The sequence below is a fragment of the Perissodus microlepis genome, chromosome 10 (genome assembly GCF_051167445.1).
Source record: "Perissodus microlepis isolate ML-2025 ecotype Zambia chromosome 10, ASM5116744v1, whole genome shotgun sequence".
NCBI classification, from domain to species: Eukaryota; Metazoa; Chordata; class Actinopteri; order Cichliformes; family Cichlidae; genus Perissodus; species Perissodus microlepis.
The window spans coordinates 21783683-21800015 of record NC_140470.1 but is presented as its reverse complement, the minus strand read 5'-3'; the positions used below and the strand labels follow the sequence as shown (position 1 = coordinate 21800015).

The 16333-nt window shown below is 38.1% G+C and overlaps 1 protein-coding gene across 4 annotated transcripts in view; it reads left to right on the top strand.

Annotated features, from left to right (window-relative positions):
• gabrg2 (gamma-aminobutyric acid type A receptor subunit gamma2) overlaps positions 1-13706 on the top strand; it is a 44778-nt gene extending 31072 nt beyond the window's left edge. Inside the window, exons 7-10 of one of the 4 annotated variants that reach the window (XM_084940674.1) lie at positions 3922-4074; positions 5780-5985; positions 7399-7422; positions 10040-13706. In XM_084940674.1, the coding sequence (XP_084796800.1) occupies positions 3922-4074; positions 5780-5985; positions 7399-7422; positions 10040-10318 (662 nt within the window). In that variant the 3' untranslated portion in view covers positions 10319-13706. Of the gene's footprint in view, positions 1-3921; positions 4075-5779; positions 5986-7398; positions 7423-10036 lie in introns of all 4 variants that reach the window. The other 3 variants (XM_084940672.1, XM_084940675.1, XM_084940676.1) reach the window with 3 other exon arrangements.
• The last annotated feature ends 2627 nt before the right edge of the window (positions 13707-16333 follow it).

Sequence of the window (16333 nt, the reverse complement as noted above, 5' to 3'; positions counted from 1 at the left end):
TGCGTTAACATTGCCTGTTCGTCTTGTTGACCCTGGCAACCAGCCGTGGCTTTACGCTGGTCATTAACAAAACTCCTTTCTTTCTCACAAACGGACAACAGCATCTGCTGTCACCTCCGATATGCATGACCCTTGACAGGAGAAGAGCTCAGTAAGACAGCCTGTCAGCAGCTCTGCAGTGTGTCTGGCTTGTCTGCTTTCACTGGATGGCCAGCATGTGCCTCAGGTCCTCCCTGCCCATCCATATCTACACCAATTTAAAGCCTGGCTGCCAGCAGAATGATATTCTCATATGACATTTTTTTTTCCCTGAGGTCAGCAATCCAGAATTACAATGTTTCATTCTTTTGACCTACTGGGGCTATTTTATAATATTGTATGGTCACACTGATTGTGTATACTCGTGTATCAAACACATAACGATAGAGCAAATGTGTGTTTATAATAAAATGTATCTACAGTTACACCACAGTAGAAGGTTCATACTGGAAGACTGATCCTCTTTTTGTTTCTTGTGTGCGTCTAATTGTATTTAGTGTGTTGTCTCTGCGGCTTTTAACAATAAAGCAACACTCTTTTCTGATGAATGATCGTGCCTGCCGAGTTTTTATTGCTTTTTGTAGATTGCATCAGCTCGAAGTAAATCACTTTTGCCAAGAAAACGTGTGATCCTAATAAAAATAGGTGAAAACATATCTTAATGTAAACAATAGTTTTGAGCTTTTTGCTGCGTGGTTGATTTTTTTCCCCCACACAGCTGTCATCACCATCCATCACTCCTAAATTATAAACAGAAAAGGTTGGGGTGAACTGATAGTGGTGCAATTATGCAATAAGACTGGAAGGGTTGGCATGAATGTCAGTGAAAGAGTGGCAAAGAAAGGAGAAAGTGAGATTTGTGTGTTACTGGAGGAGTTAGAACATGACGTTGAACGCAATGATGAAGATGAATCAAAGACTTAGTGTATCACTGAACATGTGGATATTATTCGATGCACATGGAAAGTTGTGAGATCTAATGAATAGTATCACACCTGTATTATTATCGGTAACCTGAGCATTAGCAGCTTTAGAAAGGGAACGCTTTCTAGAGACACTGTGAAGATAGAGTGTGAACAGCCTCGTGAAAAAACCTCATGTGTATGAGTTAAAATTTGTTTGAGCACCTCAGTTAGAGGGAGAGTGGACATAGATGTTTAGATGATTGACATTCCAGCTCCAGCACAGTAGAATATAACCTCATGTACACACACACACACACACACAAACACCGAGCTATATCAGAGTAAACAAGTGGACAAGTATACAAAAACTGAGATATGCAGGAATGCTGGCAAAACCAAACTTTTGTTCTTCCAACAGCAACAAATGTAAAAAGGTACAAATATCAGAAATAATTGAACTTAAAGCATTAGTCTGGTTCTCCTTTGTTGATTTTTTTTAAATGCGCCTAAAAGATTTTCAAAAATCTCCCCTCTGTGATGCTAATTCAATTACTGTTGGATTACATGCTCATTTGTAATTACAAACGTAAAAAACATTGACAGTGTAAAAGATGGTCTTAGTTGTTGTAATGTCGCCCACGGATTTCTGATTTCTGGTATTTAAGCATTGAGGTGAACATTTAAGAATGCAAAATGTGACACCGCACACTCATTGGCTGCTGATGTGTTATTAGCCGTTAGCCAATGAGCGTGTGGATTCATACCACAGATAATTCTTCACACCACTGAATGACACTTTATGGGGGATCAAGTTTAAAATTCTCACACTATTATTCCCACTTTGATTCTCTGTCACAATGGGTTGAAAATATTCCTGTAACACTGATTTTGCATATATTTAATACAAGCATCACCTCTGTGTTTGCAATGTTCGGGACAAAGCTTACAAAGCGCTGCACAACAATATACCTGAGTGTTGTGACTTTAAATCTGAGGGACTAAATTTACTTACAGTTAAAGTATGTTGTGGCATCCCCGTCATGAACTTAAGCTAGCCAGGGAGCTGGAAGCCATTTTGTTTTGAGTGGACTAGAGACATGATTAACAAACTGCTGCAATACTACAGGGCTGTAATGGCAGACGTTCTGATACTAACACATCGCGCTGCCAGAATAAAGGGCATCGGTCGATAACACCTCCTCAGAGTGTCTTTTTGGCAAGTGCTGCGGCCTGTAATGAAACCAGCAAACAGATGAAGAGAAGCATGGAGCAGAAGGGTCTTACACCAACCGACCTCACCCCTGTGGTGGAAAGTCCATTATTGTTATGAGTCTGGGAAAATCTGAAGGAGGCTTTGTGCTGCTGACAAAGCTGAAATAAGCATATAAACTGGAGGTTTCTCAGCTGTCAAGGGTCTCGGTTTTGGGCCCCTGCTAATGTAATGTTAATAAAAACAAAACACTGAGCCGTCTGACCCCTGAGAGCAGCCTTCGTGTCTCTCCTGTAATCTTACAAATCCAGTCAGTGCACTGTAATATCTCGTGCACCTGCCTGCATCGATACAAAACACGCATGGCGATATGAACAGTTATAGTTGTGCTGCTGGGGTTATTACACAGTGCTTATTTGATGACGCCATCGATGGCCAGGTGAATGAAAGGGGTGTGTGCTGGAATACATCACGAAGATTTGGCCCTTGTGCAGTTGCTATGAGGTCTGTGGCAATATACAGCCTGCGCATGGCCACAGACATAATAAACACTGACAGCCTCCTCGCTTTCTCTCTCTGTCTCTCATTAATGGAAAAATACACAGATGTTGGCTGTTTTCCACTGCAGTATGTGTTGTGTGCCCTTTCTCATGAGATAAATTATTAGCCAGCTGTTCATTCCCCAGCTGCATAGGCTATGGTGTGCCATGGGTGCTTAAACACACACACACACGCACAGAGATATATCAGAGAGTATATTTCTGCCCCACAGGTTACAAGCCATAGCGAGAGGCCAGGGGAGGTTCTTGACACAGTTAATTGTGTGATGTTAATCAATTAGCAGACATCTGACTGAGCTGGAGGCCAGCAGCGAACTGTCATTAAACTCCCAGAAACAGACAGGTGCATTGGTAGACAGCAAAAAAAAAAAAAAAAAATGGACAGTAGCTATTGGCAAGCAAAGCTGTGTTGTAAAGCTGAGGCGACGGGAATGTGTGTGTTTGTGCATGTTCCAACATGACTGTCTTTCTATTTCGATGATCATGATCAATTCAGCCTCATTACAGGATGTTAGATGCACATTTGAAAAGTGTGTGTGTGAACATTTGTGCATTTGTGAGTCCTTGCATGTTTGGCACGCATGCTTAGCATGCATTTTAAACAGGCAGGCTAGATCATCCATATTGTCAGGGTCAGGTCTTTCTGGGCTCAGCTAACCTCAACCTTTTAACACCCAACATCTGCTTGAGTCAGCTAGCCAGCCCAGGGATGGCTCATCGTCAGCTGGACGGTGGTGTTCATGTTCCGGCTAAATACTGGCAGGAGACAAGCATTTGTGTTTGTGCATCCAAGCAAGTCCAGCTTCAGCTCTCTGAATCGCTCTGTTCCATTTTAGATCTCAGGTTGCCTTGGGCAGACATGCAGTCAAGACTGTGGTTACACAACATTAAGTATTGAAGACCTAACAGTTTGTCTAATCTATGCTTGGTGTTTCTGTGTTGACAGCATTCTTTGAGCTGCCTTCTTCATAAGCAGACAGTGTGAAATTGCTTAACTCGCACTGGTCCTACAGTACTTCTGTATGGACTGTGAATCAGTTCTTGATACTAATCACTCTTCTCAGTTCTGCATATTTTACACTACATAATAACATAAATAAAGCACACAGTAAACTGTATGCTTCGTGTGTTATCTTCCTGATGCCTTGTTATACATTTCCATGCTCTCACTCTTTTTACCCTCTTCTTGTATTTTATGTCTGTCCAGGAGACTATGTGGTGCTGACTGTGTACTTTGATCTGAGCAGGAGAATGGGTTACTTTACAATCCAAACGTACATCCCATGCACACTTATTGTTGTCCTCTCCTGGGTCTCATTTTGGATCAACAAGGATGCAGTGCCTGCCAGGACATCATTAGGTAAGGAAAAAAAACATGATGTCATTGCTGCCTCTGACTGTTTAAAGCAAAAGTATGCAAGTTCATCAGCAAAGAAAAATGAATATGAATTAAATGTTTTTGCTTTTTTTGTTCTTTTATAGATATCTCTCCTTTGTGTAAAAATCACAAGGCTTTATCAGAATTGCTTTAATTCTTTTTTTTTCAATCAGTCCACTTAACCCTGACACAATCTTTGCTTTAATTACTCCCCCTGGTACAACACATCTGACTTCTGTGGTGATTAGGCAGCACACTCATATTGTAAAGCAGTCTGCTCAAGCTTCCCATTTCTTGTTGTTCTTTTCATTTTGTCTTCTCTTTTCGCATACGCTGTTTCCAGTCAGGGGCAACACATCTGCTTAGGAATCTAGTGCATCTTGATTAGAAGAGCCTGTCCTAGCACATATGTTTGCACGCATGCCTTAATGAGGCATTAATTATGCAATGCAGAAAGGAAGATGCAGAGATGCCTCGTCAGCACAATAATAATGCAGGTGGCTTCCTCACAGAATGCAAAGAGGCACCCTGCATGTACCAAGGGGAGGGAAAAAATGAGGATTTCAAGAGAATTTTTCAGGTTTTGAACTTGCCCTAATGGACATTCTCAAAGGTTTTCTTGTGATGGAGTAAGAAAAAATATTCCTTTGTCAGCTTTTTTTAGACCCTCGAGGCTCCAAAGCCGGACCTGAAGTCCATGTGGTGTGATTATTAGTATTAGCAAGAGTAACTTTATTTAAAATAATCCCTTCTGGCCAAAAATCCCCTTTCCACCTTCCTACCATCACTGCTTTGTCTGTCATTAATCTTTCTAAAAATAGGTTGTTTTCTTGTTTTTCAGCCTCTGGAGTCCAGACGTGATTTGCAGTTGTAGTAATAACACAGTTAATTCCCTGCTAAAATTATACCAAGAGTGAAATGTCTTAATTTCCTTTTTAAAACATGATGCAGAAGGTGCGTGGAGCCTGGTGGCTAGGAAGCGGATTAATTCAGATGACATAATTCGTAATCCTTCAATGCCATCCAAAAATATATCAATTCACTCACAGTACTACAGTGTTAATCTTGGCACAGACTGATATCCTTCAGGCCACATTAAATTTAGACATAAATCATCTTCTTTATGTACGAAGCGAGTCCCCTAACACGTATGGTCTATTTAAAGGGAAGAAGGCGGGCTTGTTAGTTGCTTTTTTGTTGGTGTTTGGGGATTGTGATGGTGTTGTTGGTAATCTGCTGTGTATGTGTACTTACAAACACATTTCCTCGTCATGTGCCATCACTCTGCCTCCATCTACATCATCATTAGAGCCCAACAGAGTGAGTAAAAGGGTTAGCAGATGGTGGATATAGCAATGCAGTATGTCACTGTTGTGGTCAATTGCAGTTGAAATGTCAACCAGTAAGTAGCTATGTGGATCAAGGCAACAGTAAAACAGCTGCTCGCTATTCCCACTTGGCTATTCCAGTGTTAAGAGCTAACAAATCAAAAGACACTTTTTTTAGCCTTTTATACTGATACAATATACAGTGCATAGACATCATGCATATGAAGAGAGCATTTTTAAACATATAATAGGAACTTGGGATGTGCAAATTATACATAGCAAGAATAATCAAACTTGTAATCTGTCATTATTTAAAACTGTTCTGATTGTTTTCCTTTTTCCTGTTATTTTATTACCAGGCATTACCACAGTGCTGACCATGACCACATTGAGTACTATTGCCAGGAAATCTCTTCCAAAAGTTTCCTATGTGACAGCCATGGACCTCTTTGTGTCTGTCTGCTTCATTTTCGTCTTCGCCGCACTCATAGAGTATGGCACACTGCACTACTTTGTCAGCAACAGAAAGCCGAGTGCCAAAAAGGACAAGAAGAAGAAGAATCCGGTGGGTGTCTTTCCAAAACTAAACTGAACTTTTTTTTCATTTTTAATCATTAGGAGTTTCTCAACTATGGATCTTCGAATTAACAATGACAAATAACGTTTTAAAATTAAGTGTTTACAATTTCTGGATGTGTATTTTAAATTATTAGTTAGATAAATGGTCAGATTATCACTTCACATGTTTTTCCCTTCCCCCACGCTGTTACAGTACTGGAATAAGGTGCAAAAAAGCTCTACAGTGCTTAGAATTCCTAAGACAGTATTTTCCCAATGGCCGCCACCCCGAATTACTCAATGAGTAATGCAAGCAGGTCAAATCTTTCATAATCCTCTACACATCTGCTACAGTTGTAATTTAGATCCAGGTCACGTGACAGTTGAGTTGCCTCATACTTTACAAGTCTTAAGCCCCCAAGAGATCATGCCAGCTCAGTTTAAGGACCATGATCTCTGACCTAATATTTTGGAGGATGTTTATGGTATACAGCAAAACTAGCAATTTTTCTCTAATCACTTAAAGTTGATTTGTGTAAGAGGAACAATTTGTAATTAAAAAATGTTTAAATATACCTCTTGTGCTATTTACTTTATGGCAAGACAAAGTTCCAGCCGTTTTTTTGGGGGGGGAAGGATAATAATTGTTTTAACAAGGCTTTTCAGTGAAAGATATTAGATCTTAAATCAAGTACACCACCATGTGTTGATGAGAATCATTCAAATGAAAAGTGGTGAAAATTGAGGTGATCTAGCTGTAGTCTCTGTAACTAAGGTTTTGCATATAGTCAGAATGTCTTGCGGGTGAATAAAGGAATAATGAAGTGGAAGGTGTAGTGCTAGTTTGCTATTTCAGAGGGGAAGACCAAGTCAAGCAAAGAGAGGCTTTCTTTTTTTCTTCCATTTTAGTATTTCATTACTATTTGCTGTTTCAGCTACATTTGATATGACCCTTTGAAGAATTTGAAATATTCTCAGGAATTACAATTAAATAAACTACGTATAGTGACACCGACTACAAAGCTAGTGAAATACTGTGTAATTAAAAACTTGAAGATACGATGAAGTCACAGTCGCAAGAAGTTTGTAAAGCTTGAATTAAAGTGGATGTAATGTTTTCCTAAGGCAGTGCTGGCCTAAGAAGCATGTAAAATACATGTATCCTACCATACATCTCCCCCTGTGTCCGTTCGTAATATGTATGTCTCCTTGCAATATATATCCTCTCTTTCCATTTTGAGTTAAATAGTGCAGTATGTGTAATTATCACACATTTTCTTTGTGTTTCTCTTTATTTTTTATGGTTATTTTCTTAATTCTCTGTTTACATGTATTCTGTGTTTTTGTTCTGTTTTGTTTTGTCCTGTTGTGTTACTCTCTTTCAATTCCACATATTCTTTTTCTCCTGTTGGGACAAAAGCTCCTCCGGCTCTTTTCCTCAAAGGTATATTGCCTGTGTCTGACTGCATGTGTCTGCTGCATTTTGGCTCTCTGAGCCCCCAGTACCTCACTGCTTTTTTCTGTCTGTTCTAAAGCTGATACACCTCTCTATATTCCCTCTTTATCTACCTGCATTCTTACTGTACTCCTCCTCATTTACTAAATAGGTATCACAGATAACATTAAAAAGGGCGCTCTGCAGTGCACAGTGCGGAGGCAGCCAGCCAGACATACTTGCAGTGTTTAAAATTCAAATAAGCATCCCACACATCCCATGTCAGGAAGAATGTAATATTCCAGGCTCAGTGTGGACTTAATTCTGGCTCCCTCTGTCCTGTTTCACTCTTTGTTGTTGTTGTTACCACAGCGAACTAGCAGCTGATACAATAGCTTCCTCTTCTTTCCCTTCTTCTGCCAGTTAATCTATACCTGTGTGTTTGTTGGGCTTCTCAACCTGACGCTTCCTATAGAGTCAGCAGAGCCTTAACAGACTGAAATAGACAACCCATGCAGTGTGCTAGGTCTAAATTAAATTGGAAACCATTTAAAGGATTAACACACAGTGAGACAGAGACACCTAACAAGCGTCCAGGGTAGGCGAAAGCAAGCAAAGGTTTAAATTTAGCTTAAACCACAAACTGCTGATATTTTACTAGACTAAATAATTTAAAGTAAGATTAGTTAGATTTCCAGGAATCTAAATGTGTTGTTAAAAATCACCACTTGCAATGTGGAAACACTACTACAAATTATCAGCTTAAGCTAGATAAGCAGTATTAATCCTGAGTGTTTCTGAATCTTTTGTCTTCTCAGAGCGGTTGTCTCCTTTCAGTCGGTTAAAGCTGCAAATGCCACTGTGTTGGTTCTTTGTTTTTATTTCTTTATATCTTTTGCTAACACCGACTCAGCATTGCCCAGCTTGACCAGGCCATGCGGCGGGATGCTGTTAATGCTCCTTCTGCTTGAGCTTCCACTGCGCTTTCTTCAGTGCAACCAATCCCCCTTTGAGAATGGAGCCATAACCTGCTCTGCTAATCCCGTCATTAACTTCACATATGGTCCGTTAAGAGGACAAAATGCTGGAACTAACCTGTGCGTCATTTTGTTGTGGTTATGTATCCTTTTCAAAGGGTCAGCAGATTTTTGCACTAGTGCTGGGCAATTTCAGTTTCAGGGAACGAACATTATTTTGAGCTGTATTTTAAGCTTGTTTAAGGTTGCATGCTTACAGCAGATAATGAGGTGGATTAAACTAAAACTGCATTTATATATTTTTTTCTTTTGCAGTAAACATGCCTTTTCTATATACTATATTGAAAAGGAACAAAAGCAATAATGAGGCAGATGAAAACAAAAAAGCATTCGCCGTTTTGAGATGGTTGTTAACTCATTAATAGTGTTTATATTCTCACAAAACAGAATATGAATTTGTGTTGTAAACTATAATTGGAGTGTAAGTGCAGTCACTTATAGACTACACTGGCACTCCAAATATGGAGTGCAAAATTATAGATTATCATCCCTGTTAGCTATCTATAGTCTCTCCATAATGGAGGCAATATCTGAGAAATAATCTAAATCTTTAGTTTTTACAGTGGGAGAGCAGTCATACGAAATTCTTGGAGTACGCTTAACTAACGGACTCCTTTTAAAGCATGAGGCTGACACCCTAGTTTATCAGCAAGGTCAAGGAAACTTTTGTCAAAGGGAAGAAAAGCATTTAATCTGCCAAACAGCAAGACTTCCAATTTGTGCAAAGGTGACATGGCATTTGAAGATAAAGGCTAGTGAAAATGGTCTATTTGAATACTAATTGTCTCTCTTTAGAATGACAGGACCAACAAGTGACTGATGTCACTGTCCTATTTTAGAAACCTTAACAAATGAAAGCCGTGTGCCCTGCAGTGGTGAGCGCAGATTGAAAAGAGGGTTTATTTTAACCCATCTAGTTACAGAAAGAGTAGGCTGGAAAAATACTGAGCTTTGTGCTGCATAATTGCCAGCACATGCTTTCTCTTAGCTACATGATGCATCATAAGCCAGTTACAACATATCTCTTAAATGAATTTTCAGAAAAACATCCATTCTGTTCCAAAATCACTGAGTGTTAAAAAGATCTTTAAAATGTCATAGAACAAAATATGAATAATCATCTGCTTTCGTTGACATTTTGTAGGATTATTTAATGTAATGTTTTGAATGCAGAGCATCACAATAAGAAATGGAGGGCCCATTGCCCAGCACTAGCTTTGTATAGCTGGCAAGTAAAGCAGTTTGGACCACTGTACTAAAATTTAACTGATTGCTTCAGCTGCCTATTACACCCTAGCCCAAAGGTGTAATTTGCATCATGGGTTCCATGGGGATAGACCCTTTGTCATTTTAAGCCTCACTAATTACAACTACAGGTGGTAGTTATGGGTCTATTTGTATTTCTTGACGCTAAAAGGGTCCATTGGCAAGTTAAAGGTGCAAATTACATTCTGCTGACTAATGACTGAAAATGAAGAAGACAGAAAATGGTAGCTCAAATGAGGTCCCCTGTTATGTCAGTGAAGTCTTCATTAGAGCTTTCTCAGGTTCTGGTGGCTAATTGTGTCATTTTGTCCTGTTAAAAGCAGACACCCACGGTGGACATCCGTCCGCGCTCGGCCACTGCCATTCAGATGAATAACGCCACGCACATGCAGGAGCGAGACGAGGAGTACGGCTATGAATGTCTGGATGGAAAGGACTGCACTAGCTTCTTCTGTTGTTTCGAGGACTGTCGCTCCGGAGCCTGGCGGCACGGCAGGTTGCACATTCGCATCGCCAAGATAGACTCTTATGCACGCATCTTTTTCCCCACTGCATTTGCTCTCTTCAACCTGGTCTACTGGGTCTCCTATCTCTATCTCTAGGCGCAGGTGTGTATCCAGCCTTATCATACAGTCCATTACATTCTACATATGCTCTGCGCCAACGAGTGACTTTATGGAGGAGGGGACCCACTGAAATACCCAGAGATTTGATTATAGCATTTCTTCTATTTCTTTTGTTTTAATCCAATTAAATCTCGTTCATTTTATCAAAGAACTCTGACAGACGTTGCAAATGTTGTAGCATTACATTTAACTGGTGTGAAAAGGTTTATAGATGTGTTGAGGAACTATGGATTGTGTAAAAGATCAAACAAAGTTTTGTTTCATTTTCACCACTTTATTTTTGAATTTGAAATTTGAAAGATACGTCTCAATGGGGGGTTTACCAGTTGTTTTATTAGATAAAAGATCATTTCGCAAGAACCAATTAGTAATTCAATAACAGCAGTTTGGATCATGTCAGATCAAGTATTCATCAGAAAAAGTCAATAGGTTTCAGAGGACAATTAAAAAGAAGATCAGAGTGCTTTGCAGAATTCAAAGTGATATCGATGTGTTTTTATAAATGATTATTACTAAATTAACAAAAAGGGTGTGACCAGTTTATGGTGAGTAATAATACATAACATCTTTTGCATTGACTGTACTTTTAATTATGTTCATAGTTCTTTGTTCACTTACTAAAAAAAAACAAAATCCGAAGCACTTTAACAGAGCTGTTAGACACTGACATGAGAATATTACTTTTTTTTTTTTCAAATTTATTTGTTTAGTGTGGTCAAAGTGTGGTGATGCTGTTTATGGACTTCTACTGTACAGACACTGTATATATTTTACTATTGCATAGTGGTTTACATTTATTGCATGCACCTTTCGGGCCAAAAAGCAACTTATTTTATGGTCTTCTACTGTTGGCTATGGAAAATAAGAAAACAAGCACTAATAATAATCATTCAGGATACTCTTCTTTTTTTATGAAAATTCAGAAAGTAACACAGTGAAAATCGGCCGAGTTGATGCTTTTAAGTTGAGGAATCCCTCACGATTACAGGTGGGAGGATCATCCCAGGGCAGAAAACTGGTTTAGTCAATTACTTTGCAGCCACTAGCTTACACTTCATCCCTTTCTCCGGTTGCTGTAAAAGTGCATATTTGCAACATGACACCACGCTATTGTGTTTTTAGTTATGGAAGTTTGTCAGAGTGGTAACTGCAGCAGCATATTCAGAGCCTGAGGATACTTCAACTAATCTACAGACAGCTGTAGGGCATTGTGCAATCTTTGCAGTTAAAAGTTCATTCTCTTTGTTATTCTACTAAGATTACAAGAAAAAAACGAGGCTTTTGTTCAAGCGTAAGAACAGATGTAACCTTTTTTTTTCATCAAGCATTTCATTTCCTGTGTCTTTGAGAAGAATCACATTGAGAATGTAACTCATTCGTAGTGGGGAGATATATTCAAAAGGCTGAGAAGAAGTCTGGTATTGTTTCAGTATTATTATTTTTTTCTTCCATTAATAAAATGTCTGAATGTATAGAGAGCAGAAAATAAATGAAACATTTCTGAACTGTAAATGCTATGTATAATACAGTACAATCCACTTTACAGATCCCTTACAGCAGGCACCAGTATGCAACTAATGGAGAGCTCACTGATTGTGTACATAAATTATGAATAAAAAACTGGTCAAGCCCTTGGGATATTTTGTAAAGGGTATATATTTTGTCATTTCAGCATTGCTATTATATCAACGTAAAGTATATCACACCTATTATATTATCGTTTTACCAACCATGTAGAATATTTGGGGGAATTGGGGTATTTATTTATTTATCCATTGCTGGCATTTATTTATTTCTTGAAAGAAAATGCATTTTATGCTCATATAGCCCCTGAAAAGAAACGCAGAATGCTGTCATTTATATCAAAGATACATTTTTGTTTAGTGTGTCAATGGAGCTTGAGCTTATTTATCTTGTGTTTTGTTGTGATCAGTGTACACTACTCTCACAAAAGCCTGTCAATCTGTTATATTTGTTAAATTAGTGGCTTGCAGCATTACCTGTTGTGCATCTTCTGAGTAGTAGACTTTATTTAATGAAAAATATATATATAAATATACAAAAACAGTTCCCAAGCCACCAGAAGAAGAACATTTGCTTGTCTAAATGACTATTAATTGCGTTCACTTTTCCAGCCATCTCATTGGTTTGCTTTGGTCTTGACATCTGAAATAAATAAAGCATCTCTGGTTATACAAATATATGTATTTACCAGATAATGTCATATTTCTTACAGTTCTTTCCCTTTTGTATTAAATGGTTGTCCTGTTGTGTTATAAAGCTACCACCCAGTAGTCTGAATCTGTCTTCAGTGTATACATATGCTATTTCTCACATCTTTAGGGTTTCCAAGTGTGTCAGTAGCAATGTAAACTGGTCCTCATCAGTGTTTGTTTAAAGAAGTGTAATGGAGTGACTACATCTTATAAAGTGCCAAACTGACACACACTGAATAGAGAATATCTAACATATACTACTTTGTAAAAGAAAAGACATGATAAAAGATGAGGGTTTTCTTAAAAAAAAAAAAAAAAAAAATGCTGCCCTGCAGGATGGATTAGCAGGTGCCCTGGATTTCTTTTTTCTTTTAGTTCAAATTTGACATGATGCAGAACCAAAAGCATCAGCTATGCTCGAATGAACATGAAACTAATAAAAACGATCAAGGTAAAATGGAAATTACTTGACTGTGTGACGTACCTTATTAATGCTGATGAGAGCGTGTGCTGTGTTTTAAGAGAGGTTAAAAATATATATATATATATTATGAAATATTTTTCTTTCCATAATAGATGCTTGTTGATTGATTTCTTTTGTTTGTGTGTGCTCTACAGAAAATGTAGAGATAGAAAATTGTGTGGGAGGTACTCAAGTGTGTTTATTCTCAGTAGCGTGCATGCTGAACATGTTTGAGGTTTAAAAGGGACGTTTCAAAGAATTGAGACTCGCTCATCTGCAGGTGAATCCTTAATCCTTTGCTTGCATTGACATGGACACTTAACACTGTACTTCTTTTTGATGTGATTTTATTTCTTTTGGGACCCACAAATGAGACATATATGTGAACAGCACATGTTGATATTTTCTAATGTGTGTATTTTGTCAAACTGCAGAAAAGAAAATAAGCGCTGGAATCACAGAGCCCAGTAAAAGGTATTCTAAGGCTAAACACATTTCACACGATTCTCCATACATACAGTATAATAGTTGTTTCTCATCTATGTAAATTTGGTTATTGTATAAAATGGGCACTGATCAATTCTGTTAGGATCTGCATAATAAATTATATATGTGAAGATAAAAGTCCTTTTCATAAGAAAATTGCACATAGCTGTGGAATTTTACAATAAAATGGTCGCATTTATCAGTGTGTACAGGTTCATTTATTAATTATTATTATTATTATTATTATTATCATTAATGCTGTTGTTGTTGTTATTATTGTGGGGTGTACAGTGGTCAGTGTGTTCTCCCTGCCCCTGCTTGAATACTCTGCCTTCCTCACACAGTTTATATATTGGGGTTAATTATCCTGTAATAACAACAGAATTATTGAAGTAATCACTGAGCATCTGGATCATTCTTATCCAGTTTTTAAAAATTATTGTTACATTTCAGTCATCTAACATGGGTTTTTTCCACCAAGAATGGAGCCCTTGCTTTTGTAATTCTCTGACTGTACCAGCACTTTCAGTTACTGCCATCACCATTCACCTCTTGCAAGTATTTGGCAGTATCTTTTTCTCAGCTGTTCTCGAACAGCTTTTTGTGCTTAGGGAAATTTTGCACTTTCCTTTACACCTCGCATAAAGATGCTGCCATTGTTTCTTGGAAGCTTGCCTTTTAGTAAACAATCTTACCTTGTCTCTTTCTCGTGCTCTCTTTAATGCACACGCATGCAGTTTTAAAAAGTGCTCTTGCAGAGCACAAGGTTCATGTTTTTATGCATTTTGTGCCAAAACAGTAGAAACAGTGACACACTATCAGGTCGTGTATTGTTTATGCATTAAAAAAAAACAATTTCTACAGAGGCACTCATTGTTTGCAGTTCCATGCTTGGGTTGCATGTTTAATTTGCCCAAGTCCAGCTGAACCATGCTCGGGAAAACATTTTTCATGTGGGGCAGGGCAAGGTTCACATCACTGGGCCCAGCAACATCAAGCAGCACTCAATGGCAAAATAAGCAGTATTTTGCAGGGTTGCTTACTGCAAGTTACAATCAAGGCCAACAATATTGGACAATCACACCATTGTTGTAATTTTGACTCTGCATAACATATAAGTGGATTTTAGTGATTGAAGTGGATGTGTTTGAAGTATAGCTTTAAGTTTTCAGGTTTTATTCAAGAGATTTAACAAAAGCACTACATGAACTGTTTGGGAATTACAAGAGCTTCATTTATTTATTTTCAGAGGCTCAAAGGTAAGTCAACATTTGACTAAAAAAAGCAGTGTCATGGCCAGGTGAAGCAGATGTAAGATCTGGAGTTGATTCCAAATTGTATTTGTCAGCTATTTGCTGTAACTCTCAACACGGGCTCTAAAGAGATATTGATTCAATTATCATTAAGGTGATAAAACAAAATGAAACCCATGAGAGTAACCAAAACAACTTGGATAGTGGCCAAAATCAATAATCTGACATATTTTTAAAAAGAAGGAAAGCACCTGTCAGCTCAACAAAACTCAAGTCTGGGAGATCACAGAAGTTAAAATGATCATTGAAAAAATAATTTTCTTGGCTAACAAAAACTGTGGCCAAGTCTTATCATTGCCAGGTTATTAAAATGTAAATTACTCAAAAGTATTAAAAACAATCTGTAAAATTATGTCACTTATATATTATATTATCATATTGATATTTGTATGACCACTAAAGCAAGTTCTGTCATCTTCAACAATGCTGTGGTGGCTGCGTACTTCCAGGTGCACAAAGGGCAATGTATTACAACAGTCCTGAAACACCAGTTTGTTTTTTTTCCACTCAGTTGTAAAAAACAAACAAACAAAAAACATTAACCTCCTAGGACCTGGCATCCACATTTGTGGACATCACATTTTGGGTTATTTAGACCAAAATACTCAATTTTGCACTACAAGGGCCTGATATCCACTTACGAGGACATAATACTGCCACTGTTCTATCGAAATTTTAAACGAATGTCCTCATATGTGGCTCTCATTTTTCTTAGAAACAAAAATCAGGTTAAAAAAACATCTGGTAATTCTTTGTTTTTACATTAATCGGGTCCCAATCAGCCCAAATATCAAAGAGAAATTAAAAATGCATGCCGTGGAAGAGTTTGGGTTTTAGGAGGTTAAACACTGTAATTTTTATTTCAACTGTAAATTGCTCAGAAAAAAAGGTTCACAACATATTTATCTCATCCATTGTGGACACATATTAACATATTTAATAAAGGTCTATCCTCTACATCAAATGCCTGAACGAGATACTTCAAGTCAGTTGCATGGATAAGCATCCAGGCAAATTGTTATAATTCTAACAAAGGAGATGGCTGATGCTTTGGCAAATATATAGTATATATGTATATACTATGTGCACTGTGCTATGATGATGTTAGCTTTAAGTTAAAAAACAACTAAGGGCATTTTGTATTAACATGCTTCATGTAAGCCTTACATAACCCCAACAGAAGCTTATTTTTTTTATTTAATGTGTCATTTTTTTCTTTTCTTTTTTTCTTTTCTTTTTTTTTTACATAGTAGCACAGTGTGGTTTAGTCCAGCGTCTCTTCCTTCCAGGAAAGTGCACTTGAAACAGAGCAGCAGTTGGCTGCTGGGCCTCTGTGTTGGCACCTCTCTCTCTGGGCAGGGTGGCAGCTGCAAAGGACAGCAAGTGAATCCCTCTGATTATTACACAACCGTCTGCAATGTACCACAGCACCGTGCCATCATAGCTAGCCCTTTCATCAACTGAGGTACAAGCGCTTCAGTCAGTGCAGAGAAGGGAGTACAGGGAGTCCTGT